A 24225-nucleotide genomic window follows, 5' to 3' on the forward strand; every position below is an offset into this window, starting at 1 on the left:
GTGTCAATCTGTTTCCGTGTGTGTCCATCTGTTTTCATGTGTTTCTGTGTGTGTCCCTTTCCGTGTGTCCGTGTGTGTCCATCTGTTTCCATGTGTGTCCATCTGTTTTCATGTGTTTCTGTGTGGGTCCCTTTCCGTGTTTCCGTGTGTGTCCATCTGTTTCCGTGTGTGTCCATCTGTTTTCATGTGTTTCTGTGTGTGTCTTGGGTTTCTGTGTGTGTCACTTTTCGTGTGTCCGTGTGTGTCCATCTGTTTCCGTGTGTGTCCATCTGTTTTCATGTGTTTCTGTGTGTGTCCCTTTTCGTGTGTCGGTGTGTGTCCATCTGTTTCCGTGTGTGTCCATCTGTTTTCATGTGTTTCTGTGTGTGTCTTGGGTTTCTGTGTGTGTCCCTTTTCGTGTGTCCATGTGTGTCCATCTGTTTCCGTGTGTGTCCATCTGTTTTCATGTGTTTCTGTGTGTGTCCCTTTCCGTGTGTCCGTGTGTGTCCATCTGTTTCCATGTGTGTCCATCTGTTTTCATGTGTTTCTGTGTGTGTCCCTTTCCGTGTGTCCATCTGTTTCCGTGTGTCCATCTGTTTTCATGTGTTTCTGTGTGTGTCCCTTTCCGTGTGTCCGTGTGTGCCCATGTGTTTCCGTGTATGTCTACTGTTTCCGTGTGTGTCCATCTGTATTCATGTGTTTCTGTGTGTGTCTTGGGTTTCTGTGTGTGTCCCTCTTCGCGTGTCTGTGTGTGTCCATCTGTTTCCGTGTGTGTCCATCTGTTTTCATGTGTTTCTGTGTGTGTCTTGGGTTTCTGTGTGTGTCCCTTTTCGTGTGTCCGTGTGTGTCCATCTGTTTCCGTGTGTGTCCATCTGTTTTCATGTGTTTCTGTGTGTGTCCCTTTCCGTGTGTCTGTGTGTGTCCATCTGTTTCCATGTGTGTCCATCTGTTTTCATGTGTTTCTGTTTGTGTCTCTTTCCGTGTGTCCATCTGTTTCCATGTGTGTCCATCTGTTTTCATGTGTTTCTGTGTGGGTCCCTTTCCGTGTGTCCGTGTGTGTCCATCTGTTTCCGTGTGTGTCCATCTGTTTTCATGTGTTTCTGTGTGTGTCTTGGGTGTCTGTGTGTGTCCCTTTCCGTGTGTCCGTGTGTGTCCATCTGTTTCCGTGTGTGTCCATCTGTTTTCATGTGTTTCTGTGTGTGTCCCTTTCCGTGTTTCCGTGTGTGTCCATCTGTTTCTGTGTGTGTCCATCTTTTTTCATGTGTTTCTGTGTGTGTCTTGGGTTTCTGTGTGTGTCCCTTTTCGTGTGTCCGTGTGTGTCCATCTGTTTCCGTGTGTGTCCATCTGTTTTCATGTGTTTCTGTGTGTGTCCCTTTTCGTGTGTCCGTGTGTGTCCATCTGTTTTCATGTGTGTCCATCTGTTTTCATGTGTTTCTGTGTGTGTCCCTTTCCGTGTGTGTCCATCTGTTTCCATGTGTGTCCATCTGTTTCCATGTGTGTCCATCTGTTTTCATGTGTTTCTGTGTGTGTCCATCTGTTTCCGTGTGTGTCCATCTGTTTCCATGTGTGTCCATCTGTTTTCATGTGTTTCTGTGTGTGTCCCTTTCCGTGTGTCCGTGTGTGTCCATCTGTTTCCGTGTGTGTCCATCTGTTTTCATGTGTTTCTGTGTGTGTCTTGGGTTTCTGTGTGTGTCCCTTTTCGTGTGTCCGTGTGTGTCCATCTGTTCCCGTGTCTTTTCCGTATGTTTCCGTGTGTGGCTTGTGTTTCGTGTGTGTCTGCGGCTGTAGGGAGTGCACACATGACACGATGATCCAAAATAAGGTGAACGTTTAACCAACTAAAAAACTGTTTGAACAGGTCAGTTCAACCCCTTCAACCCTGTGCAGTATCCTATGTCGTGAGTGAGTGTGGTGTTAGTAACGTTCCTGGGGCGGTGGGGTAGTCTAGTGGTTAAAGCGTTCGCACGTCACGCCAAAGACGCGGGTTCGACTTCCCACATGGGTACAATGTGTGAAGCACATTTCTGGTGTCCCCCGCCGTGATATCGCTAAAAGCTGCGCAAGACCACACTCACTCACGAGTAACATTCCACACACATCACTGCCGGGGATCCAAAACTGGGCTCAACATATTGTACCACGAGTTCCTTCTCGTAACGAGTCAATATTTTAACCACACCTGTCCAGCCAAGAAGGCAGACGATGACAGGTGGTATTATTTTTCATCTTGTTCTGGGCAGGCTATTTACCGGTCAACTCTTAAAGGGGAAGTGTACACGCAAAAATCACTTTCTATCTTTTTCTAAACAAAACGCAATTTTAGAATTAATTAGTATCTGTGTTTGAAAATATACACTCATTTTTTTCACAGTGAAAGTAGGAAACTCACAATAGTGTGAAAATGATATGCCGTTATGAGGCCTTCGTTTTTCGAGCTAAACAGGCCTGAGTTATCCCCCTTAGATTATGACGTAATTGGTGCCAATTCAACTGGGTCCCTGTCTATTCTCAACGCAAAAGATATCAAGTACCAGTTTGCGGTAAAACAACATGGCCTACGACACATTCCGGCGCAGTGGTGACTCAGCATAACACTATGCTGGCTGGCATCTGAGACGCTAGAATCACACACCTGTACCTACACCACGTGAAGCGGCTCTAACAAAGCATGATGACGTCATAATGTTTATCAATTGGCACCAATGACGTCATATTGCAAGGGGCATAAGCCATGGTGTTTTTGTTGTGGAAATAGAACACTTGGTAAATGTGAAAAATATAAATCGTTTTAATGCGAAAAATATGTTAATTAATTGTGATATTTTTATATTTTTGTCTATGACACTTCTAGGTTAACACTTTTAATGTGGAAAAAGTACAAGAAAAATAGGTTCATTTCCGTGTGAACTTGCCCTTTAAGTACACAGAGTTGTTACCTGACCACTCATTTCAGAAATACATGATACCCCATCACGTGCCACTGTCCTGGAGCCATGTATAAATGTGCACACACTCCTGGGCAGTGGTGACTCAGCATAACACCACTGCCACAGGCTAATTTGCATATCACGTGACCGGACTTCTTTCTTGTTTGTAAACAAACGCGCTTTTTTCAGAAATCAGTATAGAACGGACTAATGCAAGTATTTGAGGGCACTTAACATATTGTTTTGCATAATTATATAGATATGCTACTACAACTGCGACAGTGAGTTGCATGACAATATATATTTATACATTGAAGTGACCGTATCGCTAGCGGGGGCACGGGTGGCCCAGTTGTCTAAGGTGCCGCGATTCGCTGTTTAGAGTTGCGCCCCTTGGGCACGCCAGAAACCTATGATTGTGGATTCGAATCCCGGTTTGCCCCGATTATGTTTCAAGGTTTGTCAGCACCATGCCCGTGCTCGTGGGTTTCACCGAAGTGGTAAACATCTGAGACGTGCATCACTTTGGGCTTTCCTCCCACATTAAGCTGACACGCCGCGATACAACTGAAATACTGTTAACGGCTGTAAACCCTACTCACTCACTTACCGTATCGCTAGCTCTCCGTTGGGCTTCGATGACAGCAAAAACAAATAGATCTTCACGTGTTAGGATACGTTCTTAATGAACCGTAACCATTCTTTGACATTTGTTTATGAAAATGTGTAGGCTTGTCAAACATGAAACGAATGACAAGCATATGCATTATCTTGAATGGACTGTGAAAGATGTGGCAGAGGTACTATGCTGGCTGGATGCCGGTCGCATGGAACTCTGGGTAGGAGAGTGAAATGGGCAGGCACTATAAGTGACAGGAAATAGATGGGAAGTCCACTACGCAGCAAGCATCAGCAGCTTGTCTAGGTCCTCTACGGGTTACACGCTGGGCCGCCATGCCGGAAGGGCAAGGCTCTATTGCCCTTTAGGTGAGGTGAAAGGTGTTTAACGTCGCGTCCAAGATTACTGCACTTATATAGCGACGTACATGTCCGTGTGTGTGTTTGTGTGGCTGCTTGTACTAGTCCGGACTGATGCCGATTTATAGTGCTAGCTCACTGAGATACCATGCCGCAGTTTAACATGAATATCCCACTCAGACACAGTATACTGACTCCGAGCCGACCAGTCCTTGTTTTAGCCCTTTAATGCCGAGCGCCAGACAGGGTAACAACAAGTACCATCTTTTAACGTCTTCTGGTATGACGCGGCCGGGGATCGAACCCTGGACCTTCCGCTCTCCGGGCGGACGCTCTACCACTAGGCAACGGAGGCGGTCCTATTGCCCTTTAAATACATAGGCAGACGGCAGAGCAACACAGCGGACTTGGGGCGACTAACAGACAAACAGCTTCACCAGCGCACAGAGAAACGGTCCCGAGTGAGAACCAGTGCCACTAGTACTTCCTGTCATAAACCTTCATTCCTGAACAAAGAAACGTGTTGTGTTACACAAATCGTCACTGTTCAAGTGAGTGTGTTTTTCTCGCAAAATTCAAGCAGTATCACGGCGTGGGACACCGGAAATTGCCTTCACACACTACACCCATGTGGGGAATCGAACCCGGGGCTAAGGCATGACAGACGTTTTAACCACTCGACCCGTCCTTGTTTTAGCCCCTTAATGCGGAGCGCTAGGCAGGGTAACAACAAGTACCATCTTCCCAGTAATAATCATTTGTCCCGTGCAGATCCTGGGCAGAATTGATTTTCAGCAACCAATGCTTGTCGTTAAAGGCGACTAACCGGATCGGGTGGTCAGTCTCGATGACTCGGTTGATGCGTGTCATTGTGTCCCAATTGCGTCCCAAATCGACGCCCATCATGTCGATTACTGGACTGTCTGGTCCAGACACGATTATTTACAGACCGCCGTCATATTGCTTCAATATTGCTGAATGTGGCGTTAAACAACAAACAAACAATTATTTACATAATACGAAACAGACTGGTGTAAGGTATGCAGGATATTTATTTTAGACACATAGTTTATATAGTTACATTTATATCAGCGTACTTCAGTTTTTGAAGTGTCGACAGGCTAAGGGCCCCCTTCGTCTTGACATTCACACTTTTCTGGATTTTCCAGCTGTGAAAAAAATAAAAATGTACAATAAGTCATTTTGATTGAACTTGATTCAATAACAAATAGGTCATTTCTCCAAAAGACAATTGCAAGCACAAGCAGCACATATGGTGGTTTAAGTTATAGTTGTTTGTTGTTTTACGCCGCACTCAGCCATATTCCAGCTATATTACTGCGGTCTGTAAATAATTGAGTCTGGTTAAGATAATCCAGTGATTGACAGCATGAACATTTTATGTTTGTTTGCCTAACGCCGCATATAGCAATGTTCCGGCTATATGATTGTGGTCTGTACATAATGGAGTATGAACCTAACAATCCAGTGATCAATCCATCGCCAAAATTTATCTCAAATTTATGGGGAGAGGGGGCGAGGTTCACGGATGGGGACACGGCTTTTTGTACCCATGTATGTAATGGAACCCGGCTATGGACGTGACAAGTGAACACCTTAACCACCAGACTACCACACTACCGCGTCAATTATCCATGAAGCGAAGTGTAAAGGGGCTTAACGTCGCGTCCAAGATTATTGCAGTTATATAGCCACGTGCATGCACGCGTTTGTGTGTGTGTGTGGCTGCTTTATATGCCGATTTATAGTGCTAGCCCACTGAGATACAATGCCGCAGTTTAACATGAATACCCTACTCAGACAGCCCTTGTTTTAGCCCCTTAATGCCGTGCTTCCAGACAGGGTAACAACAATTACCATCTTTTAACGTATCTTTTTGGTATGGCGCGGCCGGTGATCGAACCCCGGACTTTCCGTTCTCCGGGCGGACGCTCTACCACGAGACTACGGAGGCGGTCAATTATCCATCAGAATTTATCATTTAACTTAAGCATTTATCCATGACATAAGCTTATGACATAAAAACATGTATGTCATACCCCAATGACATAAGTATGCAAATTAGATATGCAAATTAGATAACCGGAAGAGCGAGCGGTTTGATTTGAAACTATATATTATAAGTGAAGTTACACCAGAGATATAATCAGATTAAACAGAATCGTTGTTGTTACCGTTATTAAAGTTTCAATTATTCTGCAAAAGTCTGTTCAAGTATTTTGTTTAAAATAATCCGAGGAACTTTTTTTCTCAGCGAATTGTTTATTTTGGTTTACATGGCTATGGAAAACATGTATCACTACGCACGATCTATACGTAAGATTTCGACAAGTTGCTGATGTTAATGTTTAATGCAATTATTCCTTAATTTGGAAGCAAAAATGTGAAAATGATAAATAGAATTCATCACGAGTGTTTTTTAATATGGGAAATATCAACCTCGTCCCGTTAATCGGTATTTGCCTCGCCAAAGGCTCGGCAAATACCGATTAACTAAGACTCGGTTGATATTTCCCATATTAAAAAACACTCGTGATGAATCCTCTATATACAGACCCAAACAGTAGTATGGTGGATGTTACTTACGTGGATGACCTCATTAGAGTTGTCACTGCAGAGGGCAGTGACGGTCACCCTTTCTGCAGCAAACACTGTTCCTTTGCAACAGATGTTTGAGCCTGTATTCCCACTCGGACTGACGCAGGCTAGCGACTCGCATACGTTCATGTCTGCCTCGAAGAAGCAGCTGACGGCTCCTCTGGTGACGTTGTAGCTCACCTTCTTCGCGATGGGGCCTTCATTGCACATGCTTGGTGCTGGGGGTTCTGTAAAATAAAAAGATAAATAGATGGGGTCAAGATGATCTGGTACATGGTGGAATGAATATGTTGTTCTCTGATATGAAGTACTCATCTTCTGTGAAACCAATCTCATTAAAATTAGATCTTAGTTCTTGCCATCGCTAAACAAAGATCTTTGGACATTCCATTACGATTCACGCAAGAACGACCTTTCATCCGACCAATCGGGGCGTCGCTTACCAGATCATGAAAGTGAACAGTCGGAATGTGTTTTCTAATCATGCAACCTCGAAAACGTCAACACGGGGTATTCCGAACGACAGTTACAACCGGTACGACTGATTCCGTCAAAACTATCGTCTATCACTCGCTTCAGTGGGATAAACTTTTGAACGGAGGAGGCGTTGAACAGTATGTTGGAAGCACTGCTATACAGTCTGAACCATATATTAGATATTCCGGAATGTTCGTTTGTTCAGTTTTCAAAATTTTAATCGAAAAATGTGTCAACATTTATTTCAAGCGTAGTCTGAAATGGAAGTCGCCAGATCGAAAAGAGTGTTGTAAAGCTCGAGAAAGCTGCTTTCTAATTGGCTGATGTCGACTCCTTGTTTGTCATTTCAGTAGTCGATCGCGAAAGGTCGTTCTGACGTGACCCGTAATGGGATGTCCTCAGATCTTTGTTTAGCGGCAGCGAGAACTCAGATCTGGTTTTAAGAATGAGAATGCTGTGAAACAAACCCGTGAATGAGGGAGGGGTTATTCGGAAAGAGAGTGTACCGTGAAGCATTAACCCGTTTAGTAGTCTGTCTTTCTGGAATAAGGTTTGTTCGAATTCCCATTTAAGAAAGAACACAGTTGTATGTCTTGAGCATTAACGAAACAATATTGTTTCTAACAAAACTCCATCATTAAAAATGTTCAGTGTTTGACAAATAAACCCACCCCCTTCTCCATCTGGGCATGGTGTTCTGGATACAACCATGTATATGGCTCTTGGCGTACTATCACAAGCACGCTTCTTCAATCGGCACTCGGAATCGTATGTAGTAGGACTGCCATTAGCTATAACACCACACACTGGGCTATTTTCGTTACTGCATTCGAGATATTCACATTGGTCGGGGACCACAGTTGTAGGTGGATCTGTAAGAAATAGATTTCAACTTTGTTAAAATAAATAAGAATATGATTTAGGTGTATATTATTTGAGAAACGTGTTACAACATGAATGAGAATCTGTTTTTGTAAATACTCCCATGTTACAGATTTAATACCAAACCCAGAGGTAAGGCTAACTGTGCCCAAAAGGTTTATTTAAGATGCTTTCGGAAAGTGGTTTTGTCTCTAATATTTGAACATATATTTGTCCCATTTCAGAGGACGTGTGTAAATATATTTGTTAAAAATATAATCTTGGGTCACGGTCGAATATGTGGTCCATATTATTAGCATCACCTACGGTTTCGGCTCAATTTCCATAGCAACAAGACAAAGGTTACAGTACAGCTTCCCGCCATAGCATTATACAGTATTGGAACTCGTGTTTTCAGGCTTTATCTGTGTTTCCAAACACCCCCTTCTTCCCTGATTTTCTCTAAATGGTAGCAGACTGGGTTTGACACAGACCAGACCAATATAAAAATTCAATATTTCATCTCTAAATAAACAACAATCAATAATATCATTGTATATCCCAATGAATTTACCCACCTGTTGGTTTGACGGTGCAGCCTGACTTTTTGCAGCTGATGAAAGAGACTCTCTCACTCTCAGGTGGCACAGATATGGGGGCACCATCCCTGAGCGTGTATGACCTTTCACGGGTCTGTTTGCCTGGCGTTTGGCAATCAACCGCATCGCATGGTCCATAGCTTCCCCATTGATCCCACACATATGGACCTATTTGAAATAATAACAATATTTAAGGAAGAGAACAGTACTCTACAGAACTTCAGTCTTTCCATACGAGCGAGCTTTGGTTTTTGCCTGTTTACAGAGCTCCATATAAGCTTTTGGTGTTGTGGGTATTTTACCCATGCATTTTAAAATCATTGGGTATCAGTAATTCTATCTGGGTATTCAAATTTCTGTTACCCACTAGTTTTTACACATGTGGGTATTTAAGTTAAATATTTAAAAACATTATTCATCTAGACCCTGCAAAATGGTGTCGTGTGGGTTCGAGAGCTTTATAGGACACAAAAAATACCACGATACTTCCACAAGAAAGGGTGATGGCAAATGATTATGATGTAACTGTCATCGTGGAGTTTGGCAAGGTTGACGGAATGCCCGTTTATAATTTCAAAATAAGTTGCTGAAGTGCAAATCGAATACGCAGGGTTACTTCACTATATTTTGATGATACGCACAAGTTTTATTTTTGTAGCGTATCTGTAATGTTCGTTGCGTATTTGATACGCTTGGGTTTTTTTTTACTGCACATTTCTGCATTTCTGATGCGTATTTTACGCAGATACGCAGCTTATCTGGAGCTCTGTAATGTTTATTTGTTGTTTACCGCCACACTCAGTAATATTCCAACTATATGATTGCGGTCTGTAAATATTCGAGCCTGGACAGTTAAGTTACGTCGTGTCTGTTTTGCGTGGGAATAATTTTCAAAAGACGATCACTGGTACGGTTCTGAGTTAGTGAGTATGGTCTACGCCGCTTTTAGAACGTTCCCAGCAATATATTACGGCGGGGGACACCAGAAATGGGCTTCGCACATGGGCTTTGTGCCCAAGTCGGGAATCAAACCCAAGTCTTCGGCGTGACGAGCCAACACTTTAACCACTAGGCTACCCGACCGCCCCGATCCCCGTAATACCAAGGGCCCGGTATTTAGCAACATTTTGAATTTAATTTGAAACTGACATTCATTTGTAATATCCATTAATAGTATTGATAGAGTAAAAATCCATTCCCATTTGGTGGCCCAGTTGTCTTTGGCATATACTTACCAAACTCACTCACTCACTCACTCACATTACGTTCTACACTCCTCCGCAACCAACATCAAGACGACTTACTGGTTGGATCTGGTGAAGTTGGCGGGGGTGTTGTCGTTGGACATTCTCCTCGGGTGTAAGTTGGCAACGTCGGTGGAGGGGTGTTTCCGTTTCCTCTACATTCTGCTTGTTTGAAGGCACACAAGCTCGGGAACTTCACGTTGTTTTCACTGCACACGGGACCTTCAAAAATATATATTACGTGAGTGACTGCAGATAATCGACATAAAGGAATTAGTTTAGATGTTGGCTAATACTGTCTGAAGAGTTTGTGCAACGAGTCAGTTGCCACTACATGAACAGGTAGGAGGAATAGTTATCTGGATTCGAAAATAGCACAGGCACTTTATTAGGGAAGATTAAACTTACCAGTTTTTTTGTCGTTCTCAACAGTCAGATCGCACACGGCGGTGTCCCGGCATGGGTCTGGTGGTGGAGGCTTAGTCGTTGCCGCTGTAGTCGTTGCAGTTGGCAAAGCTGAAAATGTTGATGTTAGTGCAGGTTTACCACAAAAGGTTTAGCAAGACCACTCGTCAGCTGATTCAGTACTGATAAAACCAAATCGAAGATGCTGGACGGGGCCCTGTTCCACAAAGCGATCTTAGAAACCATGAGCAAAGGCATCTGTTAAAGTATTGGCGTATGGATCATATTAACGCTAAGATCGCTTTGTGGAACGGCGCCCAGAACTGGTCCCTAGCTCTTTGTGAGCGAGTTAGGCCCCAAAGTGACTTGAACCATATTTGAGTTCTGGTAAGGCGTCTGAGAATAATGTGCTAAGAAGGCAAAATATATGCAGATTTATGATGTTTTCCACTTTGGTGAGACGAGGAGAGCATGATTCATAACTAGAGTTAATCATGGATTCAAACCATCGACCAGAGGATTCTGGCACGCATAACGGAGACAACTCTACACAGCCACGTGCGATGGATTAGAGGACCGGGCGACCACTGACTCCCGGCAGTGCCTTGGCCGATAATGTCTATGTTTCCGCGCTGACTAGTGGAGCCAGGCAACGTCATTCGTACACGGTGGTACATAATTATACTCACAGGCTGACAACAAACATACGGACAGACATACTACCAACATACATATGGAAACACAGACTGCCAACATTCATACAGATACACCAGCATGTGATTGTCCTTACCTCCAGGGGTTGTCGTTGTCACTGTCTCTACCGGTTCGGTGCATGGTTCGTATCTGTAGTTACCAATCACGAATGGTAGGTTCTTTATGCACCGATAAATAAACGCTGTGTGGAAACTACTAAAAGCTGTTTCCCCGTTAAGTTCAACATAGCATCCCGCATCGGGCTTTCCGTCTGGAGCGGCGAAGCATTCCGGAAGTGTACAGGTGCAACACCGACTTGGGGGGTTGACTTTATCAATTGCTGAAATAATGTAGCATGTAAAAGTAAGTATACCCATCAAAGTCAGATTGTTATATCCATCAAATCATTGCAAAGTCCCATAGTAAGATCATCATTGATGATGCGTTAATGTAAGTAAACTACGTGTTTGAATCTACCACTTGGGCCCCGTTCCACAAAGCGATCTTAGCGCTATGAGTGTCGTAAGTCAGTGTTAAAGTATGGGAGTTACGATCATCTTAGTGCTATGAGTGTCGTAAGTCTATGTTAAAGTATGGGAGTTACGATCATCTTAGTGCTACGATCACTTTGTGGAACGGGGACCTGGTAAAGAATATACAATCTGAATACGTGACTACTCAGTCAGTGAATCTACCACCTGGTAAAGAATATACAATCTGAATACGTGACTACTCAGTCAGTGAATCTACCACCTGGTAAAGAATAATATATAATCTTAACACGCCACTACTCAGTCAGTGTATCTACCACCTGGTTAAGAATATATAATCTTAACACGCCACTACTCAGTCAGTGAATCTACCACTTGGTAAAGAATATACAATCTTAACACGCCACTACTCAGTCAGTGAATCTACCACTTGGTAAAGAATATACAATCTTAACACGCCACTACTCAGTCAGTGAATCTACCACTTGGTGAAGAATATACAATCTTAACACGCCACTACTCAGTCAGTGAATCTACCACCTGGTAAAGAATATACAATCGTAACACGCCACTACTCAGTCAGTGAATCTACCACCTGGTAAAGAATATACAATCTTAACACGCCACTACTCAGTCAGTGAATCTACCACTTGGTAAAGAATATACAATCTTAACACGCCACTACTCAGTCAGTGAATCTACCACCTGGTAAAGAATATACAATCTTAACACGCCACTACTCAGTCAGTGAATCTACCACTTGGTAAAGAATATACAATCTTAACACGCCACTACTCAGTCAGTGAATCTACCACTTGGTAAAGAATATATAATCTTAACACGCCACTACTCAGTCAGTGAATCTACCACCTGGTAAAGAATATACAATCTTAACACGCCACTACTCAGTCAGTGAATCTACCACCTGGTAAAGAATATACAATCTTAACACGCCACTACTCAGTCAGTGAATCTACCACCTGGTAAGGAATATATAATCTTAACACGCCACTACTCAGTCAGTGAATCTACCACTTGGTAAAGAATATACAATCTTAACACGCCACTACTCAGTCAGTGAATCTACCACTTGGTAAAGAATATATAATCTTAACACGCCACTACTCAGTCAGTGAATCTACCACCTGGTAAAGAATATACAATCTTAACACGCCACTACTCAGTCAGTGAATCTACCACCTGGTAAAGAATATACAATCTTAACACGCCACTACTCAGTCAGTGAATCTACCACCTGGTAAGGAATATACAATCTTAACACGCCACTACTCAGTCAGTGAATCTACCACCTGGTAAAGAATTTACAATCTGAAGATGTCGCTACTAACGTTCACAAACGGAATTCTTCTTCTGGAAACCTTCGCAGCACTTGCAGTAGTAAGATCCTTGTCCTTCGTAGCAAAGAGAGTCCTGTGGACATGGGTTGCTTTCGCATTCCTTGACATCTGAACAGAGAGATACGTAAGGTCATGAAATATAACAAAAAACATTTCCTTACAGCGCAAAGTCATTTGAAACATGTTTTGTGCCAATAATAATCCACATCGTGTTGCCAGGTTACAGAGTAAGCACTCATTGATTTGTAGATTGATCTGGATCACACGAGTTTGAAACGGTAAAATGAGGCTTCAATGACCGGATTCAAATACGAGCTGGGAGTGTCGATTGAGTTGAGGCAAGTAGCCTTTCAAGACTTTGAAGGACATTTAGAAGTGATAAAGACAAGGAAGAGAATGTATGGATGTCAACTTCTTAATTATGAGGAACACAACGTTTCGGAGTATATACTTACTCCTTCATCGGGTGAGTGACGGAGTAGGTACTCCGAAACCTTGTGTTCATCATAATTAAGAAGTTGGCATCCATAAATTCTCTTCCTTAAGTCCCCCTCTAACGGAAAGTCCTCGGATATTAAGTTTTGCCTTCAAATAAATCCAGCATGTCTCTGATGCTTGGCACGTTGCCCTTCTCAGCTATGGTTACGAATTAATCTTAGTGTAGCGGCCGTAAAACGTTATGTGGTAAATTGGTGTCGTAATTCGAACCAGAATCCTGTTCCGAGGTCGGAGGCCTGAACCAAAGAGGTTAACCCCGACAGCCAGCGGACAAGGCAAGGATCTTGTCTGTGGGACATACTCTACCATCAACAGAATCAGTCAGTGAGTATGGTTTTACGCCGCTTTTAGCAATATTCCAGCAATATCACGGCGGGGGACACCGGAGATGGGCTTCACACAGTGTACTCATGTCGGGAATCGAACCCGGGTCTTTGGCGTGACGAGCGAACGCTTTAACCACTAGGCTTCCCGACCGCCCCTACCATCAACAGAATGCACGTCACAGGCCATACGCCATGATAATTAGACCAAGTTTACTAAGATAGTATCTACATGCGCTCGGCCCCACGTTGGGTGCGAATCTAGTGACCACGAACCTCCGAGCCACGTTATTGAATTCGAACAACAGACTTTCTATTCCCAGGTTTGACGCCTTGTCCACATGACCAAAAAGGTTAACCCGTCACCAAGGTGGAACGCCTTGTCCACGTGGCCATAGAAGTTAACCCGTCAGCAAGCTAGCAGGATAGGGGTGTCATCTGTTTGATGATACTCCCAACAACATTGGCAATTCGATTTTGTTCCAGGGTTTTGTTCTAACGATGCACCTCCCTTGGCGTCAAACTCCGCTGCTCAAAATGATAATATATTAACGGGTTTTACACTATGAGTTATTATTATTTTTAATTATGTGAAAAGAACATCATCTCGTCTCTGTATTTAAAAAGATAACACATGATTTTGACTTCAATAATGTGTTTGACAAGGATGCACCGTCCCCCACCTACCTTTACATGTGGTGTTGGATACTCGGGAGAATCCGGGCTTGCACTGGCATTCGTAGGTTCCCGGAAGATTAACACATTTTGTGGTTGGGTCGCATTCGTTACTAGTGGCACATTCGTCGATATCTGCATGGAAAATATTCATTCCATTTTATATTATATGGATTATTACATCTTGTATCAAGATCTGGATCATATATACTACAGAGTATAATAACATATGTCTATATAACATCTACATAGGAGTTCCTTATACATTTAATGCTTTTAATGTCTTATCATATATTTATGAAACATAAAGTATACACCGTATATACACCATATTAATTGGTCATATCATAAAACATATAACGTAGTTTATTGTACCGTTTTCCTTCCATACCATGTTTAAAAAATGCATATTTACAATATAATGCCATACTATAGTATAGCATATAACAAATATACCATCTTATACAATATCACATATATACATTTTATGTTTTCTTATTTGCGGGTGTTATTGGGCAGTCGATGCCAAGAAACTTTAACATCTGAAGCCTCTAGCTAAATCCATCGGTTTCATCGGAACTTTTCCATATTCAAATTATTGGCTGATAAAGAAAAGGTTACTTATCAAGAAAATTATTCAAACGCGGAGAAACCCAATTTAACAACATTTTTCAACCTATCAGATTGCGGCACAAACTTTTTTAGTTTCCTAATTACTAATCACATTACTCATTACTCCTACTGAGGTGCCGAGTTCCTTGCATCCCGACATCCCTCGATCGACTTATAACAACCGCTCTCTACCTATATCTCAAAATAGGAGTATTCTGTCTTCGAAGCAACATACCAATACACGTCTCGCATGTGGATGCATATCCCATCTTGCATTCGCATCGCAGTCTGGTGATGCTGGATGAGGCGTCATAGGACTGGATGCATCTCTTCTCGGGGTAATCGATAACTACAAGACGATTAAAGGAACGTATCTTATAAAATCTGATTACGTTATTGGACAGTCACCATCTTGTTTTGTTTGTTTGTTGTACCATGTCGCTTTTTCATGTGAACATAATTTGTTTGTTTGTTGTTTAACGCTGCACTCAGAAATATTCCAGCTATATGACTGCGTTCTGTAAATAATCGAATCTGGACCAGACAATCCAGAGATTGACATCACAACAGCAACATAAGCAGGCTGATTGCAGCGGGCTTATTGGGAGTAAGTTAACTTTTTAAATTCCTTGCTGGCTGCAATAGAGTCTAAAATTTCAACTAAAAAGTCTTTGTAAACTTTGCGGCATCGTAATGGTAAAATGGTGCTCCTATAACCCACTGAAGGGGATGGTTGTGTTCTGTTTGTGTAAGCCGGGGGGAAAGAGTGTTTATTAATGTACAGCTCGTCATGTCACCCCGTTGTGAGTGAGTGAGTGAGCGAGTATAGTTTAACGCCGCTTTTAGCAATATACTAGGAATATCACATTGTACCCATGTCGGGAATCGAACCCGAGTCTTCGGCGTGACGAGCGAACGCTTTAACCACTAGGCTACCCGACCGCCCCTCATACCCCGTTGTGGCCACAGGCAACACATAACTCTATTTATTTATTGTTTATTATATATGTTTTGTAATTTGTTATGCTTCTATGGTGAATTTCGTAATTGCTTGTGCAAGTATATGTGGTTCACAATAATAATGTTCCGTGAAATATGCAAGCAGTTATCAAATCATAAGACTAATGTTTGTTTGCCAGCGGGTATGCAAGAACGTTAATATTTTGCAATGTATTCAAAAATGCTTTCTGGTTTTCTATTCTCAAATACTTCATATAAAGAAACTAAGATAGGACTAATCGTCAAAAATTAGTTTTTGTTTGTTGATAAATGCTGCACTCAGCAATATTCAGGCTATATGATGGCGGTCTTTAAATAATCGAATCTGGACCAGATAATACAGCAATTGATACATGAGCATCGCTCCACGCAATTGGGATCGATGACATGCATAAACTAAGTCAGCGAGTCGACCACCCGATCCCGTTAGTCTCCTCTTACGAGAAGCAGAGTCGCCTTTTACGGCAAGCATGGGTTGCTGAAGACCTATTCTACCCTGCATCTTCACGGGTCCCTTTTTTATGAATGAAATTGTTATATCAATGAATTTCACTACAGTATGCTTGAATTATCATGGTACATTAATGTATATTATAGACCGATGGACTGTTACTGAAATACATTGTCTGTTTGTGTGAATGTTCGTAAATTTGTATACCTTTTTCGCAGAGTTCATAGCCATCGCCCATGAAGCCTTCCTCGCATACGCACTTTCCGTCTTTGCAGATGGCGTTGTCAACACACGTTTTGTTAGAAGGTACAATGGTATCGAATGCCTTGCAGGTGAATGTTCCCGTGCATGTTTCTTTGTCCTCGTAGTATCCTCCGATCTGCAAGATGTGGGAAAAGCTCAACTTGTGGAAGGGCGTATGGCAAGCCGTTTTCACATTTATTACAGAATTACAGATATCTTCAATTGTTTTAAAGATATCGGTATTTTATTTAAAGATATCAATAATGTTTTTAAGATATCAAAAAATAATTAAAGTTATCTTAAATTCATTTCTGATATCCATGATACATTTACTGATATCTTCAAATGTTACGGTGATATCAACAAATTAGTTTGTGATATCTCTAAATGTATTTAAAATATCATTAAACAATTACCATCCTACAGTACATAAATATATTAGAAATAAATTCAAGATATTTTAAATTCAATTCAAGATATCTTGAAATAAGTTATACATATCCACAAATGCATTTCAGATATCTTTTATTCAATTAGATATATCTTTAATTTAATTAGATATATCTTTAATTCAATTCGATATATCTTTAATTCAATTCAAGCTATCATTAATTCTGACCGTTTCTTATATCAAACATCCAATTAAAGATATCATTAATACTTTTGGTGATATCTTTATATCAATTATTGATATCATTTATCTAAATTAAGTTACATTATTAATGTAACAACTTTAATAATGGCAACAATTGAAGATATCAATAATTAATTATTGATATCTGTATTTAGTTTCAAGATATCAGGAGTTGAATTAATGACATCATAACAAAACATGACATGTTGATATCTTTAAATCACATTTTGATATCAATAATCGAATTTAAGATATCAGCAATTCTTTTCAAGATATGTTCAATTCCACTCAAGATATCTTCAATTCATTTCAAGATATCTTTAAAACAATTGAAGATATCTTAAATTTTATTGCAGATATCTACAATTATCTGCATTTAAGATATCTTCAATTCCATTCAAGATATCTTCAATCCATTTCAAGATATCTTTAAAACAATTGAAGATATCTATAACTCCGTAATAAATGTGAAAACGGCTTGCCATAAGGGCGTTGGTCTTTGTCAAGTTGGCGAAATCAACCATTTGGTTTGGGTTGTTCGTTGTTTAACGCCGCAATCAGCAATATCCCAGCTATTTGACGGCGGTGTGTAAGTAATCAAGTCTGGACCAGACAATCCAGTGATTGATATCATGAGCATTGATCCAATCGATCATCGATGAGCAATTGGGATTGATGACATGCATCAACCAAGTCAGCGAGCCTGACCATCCGACCCCGTTTGTCGCCTCTTACAGCATGCATGGGTTGCTGAAGACCTTTTCTACCTTCACGGGTCGGGTTCAGTGTCGTCAAATTTGTCTAAAGGTTGTAAAAAGTGCAAATTAAAAAACATAATTAAAAAAAATAATCTTTGCTATATTTTACCTGGATGTATTGCTGTTTGTATCTGCAGCCACACTCAGCCAGGGGAACACACTCCATGCCGCTAGCACCAGAGACGGGGTTGAGTACCATACCAGCGATACACACGCACTTGGCATCAAAATTGTATGGCGCAGCGTCGACAGTTTCGTCAGAGCGGTAAGGGAACGCGCATGTCTTGGCCAAGGGTGGTGCTCCGTATCGGAGCTTCCAGTTTGCAGACTTACATGTAGGTCCATCTGCAATGGTAGATCACGTAAAGAATATAAATTACCCTGTTCAACGGACGCGGCGCAATGGTAGACCCTTTTGACTCACTGGAAGTGCAAAATGTTATTTGTCCAGCTGTAAGAGCGTGACGAGCGAACGCTTTAACCACTAGGCTACCCGACCGCCCCACCAGTATATGAAAGAACCAAGATCGTAGGGGACAAAGACAACTAGCCTGGTCCCTTAATGTAACCGCCTATCCCCATCTTATGTTTGTTGTTTTACGCCGCACTCAGCAATATTCCAACTATATGACGACAGTCTGTAAATAATCGAGTCGGGACCACACAAACAAGTCACAGACATCATGAGCATCGATTCATGTAATTGGTATACGATGACATGCATCAACCAAGTCAGCCAGCCTGACCACCCGATCATGTTAGTCGCCTCTTACGACAAGCATGGTCGCCTCTAACGACAAGCATGGTCGCCTCTTACGACAAGCATGGTCGCCTCTAACGACAAGCATGGTCGCCTCTTACGACAAGCATGGTCGCCTCTAACGACAAGCATGGTCGCCTCTAACGACAAGCATGGTCGCCTCTTACGACAAGCATGGTCGCCTCTAACGACAAGCATGGTCGCCTCTAACGACAAGCATGGTCGCCTCTTACGACAAGCATGGTCGCCTCTAACGACAAGCATGGTCGCCTCTTACGACAAGCATGGTCGCCTCTAACGACAAGCATGGTCGCCTCTAACGACAAGCATGGTCGCCTCTTACGACAAGCATGGTCGCCTCTAACGACAAGCATGGTCGCCTCTAACGACAAGCATGGTCGCCTCTTACGACAAGCATGGTCGCCTCTAACGACAAGCATGGTCGCCTCTTACGACAAGCATGGGTTGCTGGAGACCATGTTCACGGGGAATCCCCATCTTAGTCGGATCTCAGGACAAGCATGGGTACATTGGAACGATCCTGACGGGTAAATGTATGTTACATAGGTTTACAAGGTAGAGATTTAGTGTTTGAAAGTTTCAATAGCCAACCATCGATACCTTTTTATGTATTATATAGGATGACATACCACATTTGCTCAAGGTCCGCATAGCTTCTACTGCTTTTCTCACGTCGCCGATAGTATCACAAATGTCAGCGCGGCTATTTCCATTGTAGATCGATTCAAGTTCTGCAATTTTTGTCGTCACAAAGGAGCATATATCAATCCCTGAGCATGTCGCAGCTTTGCAAGCAGTGGGGATATTTTTACCAAGATCACAGTTGGTCATTGCTTCAAGTAGATCATCGCATTTCGGGTCGGCACAGTCGTCATTAGCTGTTGGGAAGAAACGAGTGAGTGGGTAAGTTGGGTTCACATGATTAATGTTTCTCAAATACAAATCTACCAGAAATCTCTGATCAACTTCTCCTGTCTGTACCAAAATACAGACTAAATTCCTTCGGTGCTCGACCCTTCTTTCATGCTGGTGCCTCTCTATGGAATTCCCTTCCCTTCAGAATGTGAAGACACCTCAACACTGCAGCCTTCTGCACTACCCAGATTGTCAGAAGGGCTGCATTCCTGGAGGCAAATCCGGGCATTAATCAAAAGCGACAAGATCACGTTTGTTGGCCTGGATATGTCTGAGGCTGTAAATGGGCCTATTCCAAAGAATTTTGTATTCATCATTTTCCATGATGCCCTCTACATATTCTGGGTCGTACCATGGGTGGGCGTCTGTGTCAAAACCACAAGCATGGCGAAGACGGTAATAAAATGATCGAGCTGCACCATCATGTCGTTTAAGATACTGTGACAAAGCTGGGCATCCACTGACAATGTGTTGGACAGTCTCATTAAATTCATTACATAATCTATATTTCATATTTACATTTGGATGCAAAATCACACTTTGACGGTTTTGAGTGGGAAGTGACTGGTCCTGAGCAGCAAACAGAAAGCCTTCTGTTTCACTTTTCAGGTCAGACGACTTCATCCAAGCGAAAGGCTCTGCATGATTGCTGATCTTCTGATGCGGTGGTCGTTCAGAAAGCTAAACTGCCGTATGAGACGCTGGAATGTTTTATGATCACGTGACCATCCCACCCCATCCCATTCTGTACCCACCCATTCACACTGGGGTAACACAGGCATATTTCTAACTGTCTCTTGCCTTAGGACATGCCATAACCACAAGTTTATCGTAACTCCCGTTCCTTAACATAGACAGTCGACAGTCGAAGCGCTAAGGTTTTGTACAACGACACCCAGAACAGAACTATTCCAGCTCTAAAGGCGGCCTGTAACTAATAGAGAGTGGACCAGACACACAAGTGATTGATATGCTTGTTACATGGTACGGTGACATGCTGTCACCAAAGACTAACTAATAAGCATTGAGTCTGCCCACAAGATTTAATTAAATCGCCTAATATGATGCGTATATATTACTAGCGACCGGGTAAAACCCGGAATATCCTCGGGGCTAATTAGAATTAATGTTTCTGAATTTTTATTGTCATTAAAGAACATTAACCTCTTTGAAATCGAGTGGACGGTACTGTTTATTCAATTCAATTATTCAATAAATGGTATTAAAGATTTCGAGCTTGTTTAATACAAAATATGATGCAAAGAAGAACGTGTGTCTATCCTGACGTAGTGACGGACAATTCCGACCATGTGTATTTTAAACAGATAAGGTGACAAAAAATAATGATACGTCCTTTGAAATATCGACTCTGGTCTAAGCTCTGATCATGGGAAGGTTGAAATACATTGGTAAGTATATCCCTGCCAAAATCAGAACTAGATTTGAGATAATGATACAGCCATTGCAGAAACTTCTCAGATCCAAAATAAGCAACACCAAATCCTTGGTACCATCAGTTCTGATGGAGGGCGTCAATACTCACGTTCGCTGGTGGTCGGTGGGATCGTCGGAGACGCCATTGTAGACGTCACAGTCCCAGGTGTCGTAGTTACAACCACTGGTGTTCCGAATGTTGCTATTGTAGTTTCCGTCTCCTGTCCCGGCGGGGGGAGACAACTGGAACAAACAAGAAAAATATACTCATCGACAAATCTAAAACATATGCAGTAAGCTACGGTGATAACGAACTCAAAAGGACCACTAAATTTAGTTGGTTTAAACCTTAGTTCGTTATAAACACATAGTTCGTAATAACCGCAGTTCGTTATAAACGTATATACAGCATATATACAACAAATAGCCGACTAAAAAATAAGTTCGTTATATCGGTCAGTTCGTTATAAGAGTGTTCGTTATAAACATAGTTTACTGTAAATGTATTGATAACAGAAACGTAATACGTGTAGTTATCGGGACTAAATACTTAGCTTATACAGAGACGATATGGCTTTGTATATTACCCTGTCTTCAAGGACAGTTAACTACGGTTATAACGAACTCAAAGGGACCACTAAATTTAGTTCGTTTAAACCTTAGTTCGTTATAAACACATATACAGCATAAATACAGCATATAGACCGTACCAAAAAAACAGTTCGGTATATCCGCAGTTCGTTATAAGCGTGTTCGTTATAAACGTAGTTTACTGTACGTATAAAGTGTTAAAAAGAAAACTTATCAAAGAAAACCAAAGATATGTATTGTATTTAAGGCCTCCTACTAGAAAAATTATAAAACTAATTCACGAGAACTTTTGTAAAGAACTCGACTGCATTGTAAAATTGTTACCATTGTAAACATTCAAAATATATATCTAACAACCTACGAAAAGAAGAGGGGTTTAGATAAATAAGCAATAACACAGTTACATTGTTACCCTTGAGAAAATATCAGATTGTTACATGCATACATACTTAATCACACACTGACACCGAAATTATGAATGTGCGAATGAAGCAGTTTCGGGAAATGATCTCACATAGATCAAACAGTGAGGTGGTGTGAAATGGGATTACACGTCGCGTTAAGAATATTTAGATCACGAACAGTTACATTAGCATTCACGTTAGCGTACGTGTGTGGCTGCTTGAACTAGTACGAACTCACCGTTATTTTAGAGCAATATCCCACCTAGATACCTTATTAACCATGGATAAACAAATTAAGTTTTCCATGATTTTCTAAATTTGCATTCCCGGAATGCCAAAGAGGGCTGATATAATTTCTCGTCCTCTTGGTATTTCGGGGTTTTATTGTGTCAATTTTAGAACAAAATAAATGTACCTTGATCCAGGCACGCTGTTTTTCTCGAAGAATTGTTGAACATTCGCGTCTGTGCTGACGTCATTACCACCGATGGTGCATATGCCGCATGATGGATTGTAGAGGTCGGTTGCACGACATTGTATTCGTTGCAATCCAGTTGCGGCGACCTCAAAGTCACAAACGATTTCCTTGTCTGCGGTCATAAATCGGTATTCTTTGTCTGCCGTCAGTTCCAGAGAGTACTTGTCTTCAATGATGCTGACATCAACAGGAGAGCGGTTATGCTGAAATTAACAAAAAGAACTGACAATACCTGGTGGACCAAATTCGTGAATTAAAAAAAACTACACCCTGGATCGAGGTGATAGAATAACTATATTTAATGCGGTGGAGACTTGAATTGGGAGCGAATGATTGCCAAGATGCATCGACAGCCTACATGGATATTATTACCTGCGCAAGCGTCCGTGTCGTAAATACCACATGTTAGGAGTATGTTTGCGAGCATTTTGGCGTTATACCTAATATATTACATTTATGATACGGAAACACAGGAGGGTAATAATCTCTTTAATGTTTGTTTGTTTGTTTGTTGTTTAAAGCCGCACTCAGCAATATTCCAGCTCTATGACGGCGGTTTGTAATTAATGGAGTCTGGATCACACAATCCAGTGATAGACATCATGAGCATCGATCTTCGCAACTGGTATACGATGACATGCATCAACCAAGTCAGCGAGCGTGACCACCCGATCCCGTTAGTCGCCTCTTACAAGTATGGGTTGCTGAAGACCTATTCTACCCCGGATCTTCACGAGCCCTCTTTAATGTTATCGATGCACATGTATCCATTGTAGGATAAAAAAAGAAAAGCAACAATATGCACTGTATAATACAGCAGCGAAAACTATCCCAGAGGAACCATTTATAGAACATGAACAATTTTTTTTTAAGTATTCGTTTAAGTTTTCGACTGTTTGGAAAAATATGTTTATGACATTGTGATACTGTTTATCATGTACACATACTTTTGTACGATTAATACTTGAATTGTATCTCTAGTGTCGTTCTTAGCGAACTGAGTGTAAATATAGTTGAGTTCAGATAGCATATAAAATATTTAAACAGGTCTTACAGAAAGAACACCCCTTCTGCTTAGGGTGATTGTGCTCGATCCGACTTGTATATACATCCTAGCATTGTCTGTTTTTGTAGACACAATGATGGTGACGTCGTTTCTCCCCGGTTTATCCAGTGCACTGTCACAGGCTTTGGTGTTCAATAAATAGACACCACATGCTCTAGAAAGAGTCAAGGGAGTGTCTGGATCTGCAGAGTCAAAGGCCACCAAGTCCACCCCTCCTCCATTTTGATATGACATGGTACAAGTCTTCACATCTGGAAGAGAAGCAAATGGGTTATTTTTGCCGCTATAAGAATTGTACTATATCTCAGTTATATCATGGCTGTCGGTTTAATTTTGGAAGCAAATATATATCTCAATCGCATTTCAATCTCAAATCGGTCAGATTTATCGGCAGGGCAGAAACAAAACAAGCTTGAAAATAGCGACCAATCAAATTACAATTATACAATTATAAAGACAATAGAACCTAGATAATATGTATTATGCAATAAAGTCTGATACACAGTTAAACCCTACGCAAATTATCGCAGAGAACTATGAAGAACGAATCGTCATTTATTTCACGATAAAACATTGTTCCATCATGACGTCATTTCTGGAGATTCGAATATGCGCTCGCAACTTAATGACGTCGTATATTGGATGACGTTATTTTCGAGAGGGAAGTGTCCAGTGAGTTGTTCCCCTTAGACGTAGCCAGGCTTCGCAGAAAAGCGCAGTGGCCGAACGATC

The 24225-nt window shown here is 41.6% G+C and overlaps 1 protein-coding gene across 38 annotated transcripts in view; it reads right to left on the reverse strand.

The window, feature by feature from the left end:
- Positions 1-4918: 4918 nt before the first annotated feature.
- Positions 4919-24225, reverse strand: part of LOC124115498 — a 130849-nt gene continuing 111542 nt past the window's right edge. For all 38 annotated transcript variants that reach the window (XM_048381671.1, XM_048381664.1, XM_048381678.1 and 35 more), the window contains 16 exons: positions 23482-23744; positions 22365-22630; positions 21064-21197; positions 19235-19483; positions 17934-18169; positions 16397-16568; positions 14975-15088; positions 14140-14262; positions 12623-12739; positions 10880-11122; positions 10093-10200; positions 9745-9906; positions 8420-8608; positions 7652-7852; positions 6492-6730; positions 4919-5053 (listed from right to left, as the gene is read on the reverse strand). In XM_048381671.1, coding sequence (XP_048237628.1) covers positions 5006-5053; positions 6492-6730; positions 7652-7852; positions 8420-8608; positions 9745-9906; positions 10093-10200; positions 10880-11122; positions 12623-12739; positions 14140-14262; positions 14975-15088; positions 16397-16568; positions 17934-18169; positions 19235-19483; positions 21064-21197; positions 22365-22630; positions 23482-23744 — 2864 coding nt within the window. In that variant the 3' untranslated portion in view covers positions 4919-5005. The remainder of the gene's footprint in view (positions 5054-6491; positions 6731-7651; positions 7853-8419; positions 8609-9744; positions 9907-10092; positions 10201-10879; positions 11123-12622; positions 12740-14139; positions 14263-14974; positions 15089-16396; positions 16569-17933; positions 18170-19234; positions 19484-21063; positions 21198-22364; positions 22631-23481; positions 23745-24225) is intronic.

Source organism: Haliotis rufescens, unplaced genomic scaffold (assembly GCF_023055435.1).
Source record: "Haliotis rufescens isolate VD_foot unplaced genomic scaffold, xgHalRufe1.0.p SCAF_4, whole genome shotgun sequence".
Lineage (NCBI taxonomy): Eukaryota > Metazoa > Mollusca > Gastropoda > Lepetellida > Haliotidae > Haliotis > Haliotis rufescens.